The 8,805-nt window shown below is 30.8% G+C and overlaps 2 protein-coding genes across 2 annotated transcripts; one reads left to right on the top strand and one right to left on the bottom strand.

The window, feature by feature from the left end:
* Positions 1-3,319: 3,319 nt before the first annotated feature.
* LOC137832152 (uncharacterized) lies at positions 3,320-5,094 on the top strand. Its single transcript, XM_068640173.2, has 3 exons — positions 3,320-3,459; positions 4,298-4,445; positions 4,870-5,094. Exons 1-3 carry the CDS (start codon positions 3,457-3,459, stop codon positions 4,914-4,916), a joined length of 198 nt encoding a protein of 65 aa, XP_068496274.1. The 5' UTR covers positions 3,320-3,456; the 3' UTR covers positions 4,917-5,094.
* Positions 5,095-5,417: 323 nt separating this feature from the next.
* On the bottom strand, positions 5,418-8,406 carry LOC137832151 (structural maintenance of chromosomes protein). The gene is made up of 5 exons (XM_068640172.2): positions 7,669-8,406; positions 7,036-7,254; positions 6,433-6,531; positions 6,199-6,288; positions 5,418-6,111 (listed from the first exon to the last, which is right to left on the bottom strand). The coding sequence occupies exons 1-5, from the start codon at positions 8,179-8,181 to the stop codon at positions 5,887-5,889; spliced, it is 1,146 nt and encodes a 381-aa protein (XP_068496273.1). The 5' UTR covers positions 8,182-8,406; the 3' UTR covers positions 5,418-5,886.
* Between the last annotated feature and the right edge of the window lie 399 nt (positions 8,407-8,805).

The following is an 8,805-nucleotide window of genomic DNA, read 5'->3' as shown; positions in this document are numbered from 1 at the left end:
GTATTAAGTCACTTTTGCATGTTATATGTTCAATCCTAACTTCCCCTTATCACTAAGGTTATGTTTGTGAATTTTTTAGAACCAGGGTTCAAGGTCCTAAAACTTTAGAACACCCAATTCTTTTAATAGTTTTATTAAGATAAATTATCCCCCAAATTTTTTTTTTAAGATAAAGTCCAATATTTAATATTTTTTTTCTCACCCTTTCAATTGCTTACTTTTTTTCTTCTAAAAAATCAATCTATCCTTGCAATTACTTATTGTTTCCAAAAATATATCTAGAGTCACTGGGTCATCTTCTTCTTTTTTGTTTAATTGCTGGAACCACTTCTTTAGGAAGCATGAGAAATCAAGTTTCACCCAAAAGGGTCACTCTTTCTACCCTTTCCTTGAAAGAGACAAATTATCTAAATCATAATTTTTTAAAATTTTGTTCTCATCTTTAAGATAGCCTAACTCAATCTCATGATTGAAATCATCATGAGGTAAAATTTGCATCTATTTATTTATAATAAAATGTTGTCTTACTCTCTAGTCGATGTGGGATCTCTCTAGTCGATGTGGGATCTCTCTAGTCGATGTGGGATCTCCAACATGTATATCAAAGTTATGAAAAATCTAAATGAATTTTTTTTTATAAAACGGTCGATGATAAGATAATTTATTTAACTAAAAAAAATTATAATTTCTTTTATCAAAAATACAAAATAAATAAATAAAAATTACTTTATTTTGTTCATTCAAAACTTCTCATTAATTTTTAAATAAAATAAATACATTAAAATACTTGTCACTAACTTTTAATAGAATAAATACATCAAAATACTTGTCACTAACTTTTTAATAGAATAAATACATCAAAATATATAATACTTGTCACTAACTTTTTTTTTAAATAAAAGCTTTCATGTTTGTTACTAACTTTTTTTAAATAAAAACTTTTATGTTAGACATCTTAAAATCTCGACTGACACTGACACTTCAAGTAACAACAATCATTTGCTATCACATGAAAAAAGTATTATTAAAAAAAATACAAAAATGCGGAAAACTAAACTAAAATTCATATGTTAAAAAAACTATACATAGGTAGACTATACTTATTCATAAATAATTATAAGAACATACAAGATGAAAGTTTATTATACTAATGAAAAGATTATCTATGAATAAATCATAAATTAACAAACTTATCAGCACACGCATTCCCTTCACAAAAGATATGAGTAACCCTAAACCTAATTTTTCCATAATAATTAAGACAATTAGTCCATCAATTACGATATATTTATCTTACAGTAAACGCAACACAAATCAAAATAGAATCAAAATACATTTATTGAAAATGGACATGAATTTATTATTATTATTATTGGATTATTATTTTAACTTCTTTTCATTTAAAAAAGTACGCTCTATTAACAAAAAATATATAAAATGGTATGATTAAAAGCAATAATCATATATTATGTTAGTTTTTTTTATTTCCGACATATGCTGACATTCTAAATTTAAATTTAAGTTTGGAAAGTGGTCCGAGAGAAAGCACGTTTGAGATTTGGATGGAGCGTGCCCCAATCTCGTGACCTTTTTGGATATCTCTTCTTGAGCAAGTATAGAAGCTGTCGCTGTTTTCAAATAAAATACTAATAAAAGCTGTCAGTTATTTATCTTTGCATTTTACATTTTAAACTAAATTTAATCAAACTTGATTTAACGCAAAATTAATGTTATAAAACGCATTCTTGTAATGAACTCTTTATAATAGAGAAATATATACTTCTGCATAAAAGTGAGTAAAGGAGAATAGACACAGGAAACAAACGCACACGTTATTTTCAATAATGAAAAAAGAAAAGTGCCACAACTTTACATTTTAAACCATTAATTTTTATATAATAATATACATTTTTATACTCTGTTTTAGAATATGTTTTATAATTTAGATATGCTAAAAAATGTTAAAAATAAAAATTAATACATATTATATATATATATATATAACTTTGAAATAGAGTAATTTCAATACAATATATACCTTTTATATATATATATATATATATATATATAAAAGTCAATTTTAACTTTTTTCTAAAAAAGTATATTTAATTTAAATAGTAAAAACATAAAGAATATTTAAATATGTATATGTATTAATTTTTCAATAATTAATTCTATTGAATTCTATAAACATATCATTTAAAAGAAATATTGTATTCATTAATATAATTAAATTTGACTTCTCAATAATGAAACATTCCATATTTATTAATAATAGTAGGTATGTTTGTTTACTTGTTTTAAAAAATTTGTCATAAATAATTATTTATTAAAAAAATCATGTTAAGTAAATTTATTTTAAAAGAGACGACGAATAAAGAAATAGAAAACAAGCATATATTTTTTTCTGGTTGTAATATTCTTGTAATAATTTTTTAAAGATACAAACAAACATACATTGAAACATATCCCATCTATAAACTTTATTGGTAAATGATCCCGAGATTATACAATTTGGTCAAATGTAATATTCCCCAGATTTAATATATTTTATGAACTTTTTATTAAGTATGAATAATGGTAGAGATTGAATGGAGATTATTATAATTAATAAAAATGTAAAATTGAAATAAAGATTAAATTATTCATTTAATATTTGTGCTCAACTCTATTTATTTTTTATATATTACATTATACTAATAAATATCATAATTGATATACTATAAATAAATATGACTGCAAAATAACATTAAATATAAATATTTATTCAATATTATCATATTTAATATGACTAATTGGATATTTTTCAACTATAATTTTTCTCATTCCCAAGCCACTTAAAAAATTGGATTCCAATTTAACTAATAAACTAATATTGGTTTCCAATTTACGTTACCCAATATTTAACCGAAATTCATATATATTGTAAAATAAAATGTAACCAAACTAGTGTAGGATTAATATATAGCCATATTTAAAAATAATAATAATAAAAGTATATTAAAATTGAATAAAATTATTAAAGGTAAGTTTCATCATGATTTGTATTAGTGTAGACAAAAGTCAAACAGAATTTATTTGAGAGTTAATTGTAGAAATACTTACGAAACATGCAATAAGATAAATTTAATTCCGTTTGCAACGGATCCGTTGATAAGACAAACTCCCAAATTACCCATTGTAACGCTCCTAATTACAAAGCATTTAATATGAGTCAGTGGTAACACAAACGCAGATAGAAAGAAGAAGAAGAAGGGTTTTGATAATCTCCACGAGTCAGCTTAAGGAGGTGACACACTCATTGCTACGTGACATACCACACTCAAATGCCCATACCCTTCTCATTATAAGTACCAAAAAACAGTGTTCAACTTCCACTGTTTCATCATTTTACAACAATTTAAATACTTCTAAACCCTTCTTCCGTTGCTCTCTAATCTCCTCACTACTGCCACTATGGTAAAGTTTCTCTCCCTCCTTCTCTTTTTAATGATTTTTGTTGGTTTTTTTGTTTCTGATTAATTTGTTGCTATTACTTTTCTATTTTGTTGATTGTCACTGAGATCCTGTTGACTTATTTGCCTTTGTGGCCACTTCATTCTTGAAACCTCCTTTCTATGTGGTTTTCTTTCATACTCTTTTTCTCTTTAGCTCAAAAACGATCATATATCTGACTGATAATAGGGAAAAGAAAAAGTGGATTTTGGGAGTTTGTAATTTCTTTGAATTGCAGAGGCGTTTGAAAACCTGATTTCTTGAGTTTACTTGATCATAGTTTTTGAAGGTAACCCAGCAAAAGAATCTTAGCAAACCAGTATAAAAAGTGTAATTTCTTATATTGCCATGTTTTTTTAATCCAATTCATAGGCAAAATAACATTTTTCACAGACAGTTCACGGTTTTGATTGTGACTGACATTGCTCTATGTTATTATTTTCAAATTTAAAGAAAGGAATGTGAACGATCAAACTGCACTTACAAAAGTAAAATAAGTATATATAAAATAGCAGCAATATCATAGAATTTGGATTTGGAGTACCTAAACCCTACAAATGCTGTCCATCCTTTTCTTTTTTTCTCTTTTTGCTTTTGGGAATTGCGGTTACAGATGTCATAAAAAAAAGGACCATTTTCCAAATTTTGATCTTTGATGTTTTGGATTTTGGTTTTGGAGCCTTCTGTTTTTTATCTTTATGCCTTTTGGTTGTGCTTTCTCTTGCAAAGTACTGAGCTGAGTTATTTGTCAATTGTATGATTGGTGATATTTCTGGTGTTTGCTTTAACTTTGATTTCATAGACTACTTCAAGGCGCCTAGCAGACAGGAAAATCGCAAGGTTTGAAAGGAATATTAGCAAAAAAGGATCAGAAAGCACTAAGAAAGGATATTCATACCCTGTGGGCCCGATTGTTCTTGGGTTCTTCGTCTTTGTTGTCGTTGGATCATGTAAGTTCTCCTGCTTCCTTAACATTTTTATTGCAGTTAAAGGCTACTTCAGTTTTATACCCTTTAATTAATCAATAATCTAATACTCACGTGCGAGTGATAAAACAAATCATTCATACTTAATCACTCCGTCTCATTTTAATTAAAAATTGAGTCATTACAATTTATCGCTACATTTACAGGTTTAGGACTATGCATTGTTTTCTCATCCACAGTTTTCATGCTGAAAATTTAACTGATTTGCCAATATTTTTTTGAAAATAAAACATAAGATATATTGCAGATCATATTTTGAATTATTATATAAGATATATTGTATTTGTCAAGCTTAAGATTGGATAAAGTTCAGTGGATATTTGTTTATTTCTTTGTAAATGGTTACTTGTTTCAGTGAAGATATGAATGGTTGTTGTTTTGTTGACAGCTCTGTTTCAGATCATTAGGACAGCTTCAAGTCGTGGGATGGTTTAAGGGTGGAGGAATGTTTGTGAAGTATTATATATGTTATATATATAACGAGTGTTATATGTGTAACAAGTAGGTATCTAGAAAACATAATAATTCACTTTAGATCAGCGTTGGTTGATAAAGAGTGAAATCAGAATTTAACTTTGCTGATAGATGAATATTTCATTTCTTATGTCATTTATTTACCTGTTTCATTCCTCAAGTCAATGCGCTCAATTCCAAATGCTCCAAGTCACAAACCCGTAGCCAACGAGATATTTTTGCATTGCGATATAAAATAATTTATTTGTATAACAAAAGGATAGATTTATAATTGAAAAGAGATGAAAATATCTCTTACATTGTTTAAGAAAGTCTCATAATTTGGATACATAGACCAAAACACCTTGGTTGTTGAACATAGATATAAGTAATGTATAGAAGAGCTTATACTCTTAACCGAAAATCGTGAATATTTTGTATAGTGAAACACAATAAAATATGATATAAAATACTAAAGCATTTGAATCTACTGGCACTCTTGTATTCCACATAAATATGGCCCAAGAATTGGTTCCTATTTATTGTAATTAAAATTGTTAGAGACTAGATTTACATTATCATATAAATTTGTTAATTGGACAAGAACCTCGAATGATACAAAGGGTAAATGGAGGCGACCTAATCGTAGATCAAATGTAAAATTTGAGATTGATTATTCTTTTGCAAGACTAAAAATCTAAAATGTAGGAATTTGTACTTTGTAACATCGAATTTTCTAGCAATATTTCCAAGGATCTGTGAATTTTGAGGCCTTATTCACTGCCAACGTGCACAATATACAACGAGGAGTGATTTAATCTTACATGTTTCAAAGAGACAATGTCCAACTTCTTGAAACAGAAATATTGACGGTATAATAATGACAAAACTGAAAGATGGTAAAAGGGAAAAGAAATAAGAAATCCCAACAAGGGGCAGGGATTGAGATTATTTATGCAAATTTATGATTCATTCTACCTCCATAGGCTAATTTGCTCTCATCAGATCTTCGACCTGCTTTGGTTGCGACACTTCTTTTGCTGGAATTATGGCAACAGTCAGAACTTTTGGAAAAGTTGTGATCAAGAGAGCTAAAATTCATCTCAGGATATACTTTAGCATCATCCTCGGATAAGCTTTCATCAAGTATAGAGCCAGAGCCCCTACCCTCAAATTCCTGCACAAAATGGACTCATTTGATAATAAAAAAACAATTTGAGGAACACTGGAAATTTTACAACAAAGTAATGGAGAAGTTAATCACCTTTGATCTTGATTTAGCGGTGAACGGTGTTAAGCAGGGATTGAGATCCTTTAGTAATAGGTCATCGGACTGGTCATCAGAGCTGAATTCCTGCATGAATTGCTGAGCAGATTAACCAAAACGCTTGTAATGTGGAAGATAATAATAGAGTTGCCTAAGGATGTATCTTCTTTGGCTGATAGCAGGACTTTGATTATGAAATTTCAATTGTATTTTGACTAACTGCAAGCTTACCCAGGAGTTGCAAGCATCTTCCCGGACATGTGTTGGTGTCCTCGGAGAACTTCCATAACCGAGAAGACCTGCTTTGGCTGAATATTTATCAGCCTTCACCTAACAAAAGCAAATGAAAAATATAAACAAAGAAGGAAAAAAACAAGAAATACAATCACAGTCTACTCAACAATCAATTTTTCATTCAAAATTTATGAAGTTTTGTTATTGCTTCCAAAGCAACAACTTTAAAAATCAAAAAACAAATGCAATTAGATGTTTTCTCTTCTTCTCTATCTTTCATTTCATTGAACCCCTCCTTGAATTCCACCCTCTACTTTTGGCCTTCCACCAGCTGAGTTTGAAAATTTGAAAACAGTTTTTAAAACAGAAATCAAACACACCCTAAATATCATAGTACACTGGCTCCTTCCAAATCGGTAATACTACCTTTTCTTCATTTATTTAAGATAAAAAAGAAGATCCAATTCAATAAAAAAAAACATAACCATGTATAGCTGAAACGTTTCCACCTCAATCAGTATCTAATTTCAATAACCTGCATTTGTGTGACAAATGACAACAATTTGATGGCATATATACAAGGATGCAAGTTATGTGTACCTCGGCAAGATCCTCCGCAAGGGTTTGAAGCTGACCGGTGAGAGAAAAAACCTGCTGTTGCAGAGCTGGAATAACCACTTTGGCCTGCTTCAGCTCCGAACCTTGCTTCTCTAGAAGCTCTTGAAGCTGAGAATTCATAACATCAGGGAACAGTATCGCATTCTTCAACGACTTGATCTCCTCCCTTTGCTTCAAACACAAGTCCTTCAACTTCTCCACCTGCAAATTCAAAATGCATGATTTCAATTCCCATTTCTTGGGTGAATCAGACCCAACACAACACAACGCTATAAGAATTTGACTTGCACTCATCCACAAATGGTCTGATCACGATTAAATAAGAGTAATCAGACTACTGTGAGCTCAATAACAATCACTACAGAAAAAACTCAGTTTTCAAAGTAGGAATTGTATACTGAATGTGATATTTGCTGGTATGGTAACAATCAAGTGACAAAAATCCGATAAGTCCAGAAACACATAATCAACAGGATAAACTCCCATAAATACTAAAATCTGGATCTAAAAATAGACCGATTGAAAAACTAGTTCATGAGGTTAAGTTTGTCTCCAAGATACATTGCATTGTTTAACTATATTGAGATCTCCAACAAACACATTTGAGTATTTTACCTCTTTGTTCTTGTCCTCAAGCATTTGGTTGAGATGGGAAATCTGCTCATCGTGCTCCTTGTTGATGCTGAGAAGCTCCCTCTCGCTCCTCAGCACCATGGCCAATGTCCTGGTGTTGTTTTTGACCTCCGTCAAGGCCTTCACCTTCTCCTTCTTCTCGGAACCGCCCTTTCCGAAGAGCTTCTTCTGCAGAGTAGAGAAGCCCGCCACTCTCTTGGCGTCCTTCTTCAAATCCTGCACCAACAAATCGGAGGGAATAATCAACCTGGTGGCGGTGGCGGAGGAGGACTTGGGCTTGCGGTCCATGAACTTCTTGACCATGGTGGTGAAGGTGGGGTCCACCTTGGCGGTGTGAGAGGGTTTGGTCTTGACGAGGGCGCGTGAGGAAGTGGGTTTGGTTCTGGGGTTGTTGAATTCATGGGAGGAAGAAGGGTCAGAGAAATGAGAGGAGGTGGAAGAGCGTGAATCGTAGGAACTGTAACGCGAAGAAGGTTTCGCACCGGAGGAAGCCATTCAGAACTGTTTCAAAATTGAAACTGAATAAGAAGAAGCCAAGGGTTAGCAGTTTTGAGGAGTGGGAAGTGTTTGTTTTAGTAAGAGGATGTCGTGGTTAGGGACACGTGGCAGGTGATGGGGTGTTTGTGTTCCTCTGGCGCTGTAGGAATTCAAATATTTTCACGTGTTGGGCGCGGGCTTTGGTTTTTGAGTGATTGAAAATTACCAAACAAAAACAGACACTCTTCTCTTCATTCAACTCTTGTTTTCTTTTATTTTCTACTCACTGCACACGCGTAACCTGTGTCCTCACTTCAAATTTTAACTTCAAAAAGTTCAAAAATAATCATTACTCATTTTATTTTTAACATACAAAACAGATGAGAAAAAACAAAAATAAAAGTATTTTTTTCCGTTTCCTAGATAATAGTCTTCTGACATCTTGACTCACTGATTAATAAACATTTAATTAATATATATTTAGTCTAACCTTCTCTCAATTTTTTTTAACTTTTATATTCTTTTAGTGTCAATGGTACTGTATTAAATACCTTTGTTTATATGTGAAGTATTTTGAAATGAATTAAAGACTAAAAGAAGTATAAAAAGTTGTAATTCACTAAATCAGAAAACAACTCTATA

The sequence above is a fragment of the Phaseolus vulgaris genome, chromosome 6 (assembly GCF_051622355.1).
Source record: "Phaseolus vulgaris cultivar YP4 chromosome 6, ASM5162235v1, whole genome shotgun sequence".
Classification (NCBI taxonomy): Eukaryota; Viridiplantae; Streptophyta; class Magnoliopsida; order Fabales; family Fabaceae; genus Phaseolus; species Phaseolus vulgaris.
This window is presented reverse-complemented; position numbering and strand designations above follow the sequence as displayed.

Coding starts and splice junctions, on each gene's coding strand:
- LOC137832152 (XM_068640173.2), top strand. Junction 4,446..4,869: donor CTTTGTTGTCGTTGGATCAT/GTAAGTTCTCCT, acceptor TTTTGTTGACAG/CTCTGTTTCAGATCATTAGG.
- LOC137832151 (XM_068640172.2), bottom strand. CDS start 8,181: ATGGCTTCCTCCGGTGCGAAACCTTCTTCGCGTTACAGTTCCTACGAT. Junction 7,255..7,668: donor TTGAGGACAAGAACAAAGAG/GTAAAATACTCA, acceptor TTGAATTTGCAG/GTGGAGAAGTTGAAGGACTT. Junction 6,112..6,198: donor CCGCTAAATCAAGATCAAAG/GTGATTAACTTC, acceptor CATTTTGTGCAG/GAATTTGAGGGTAGGGGCTC.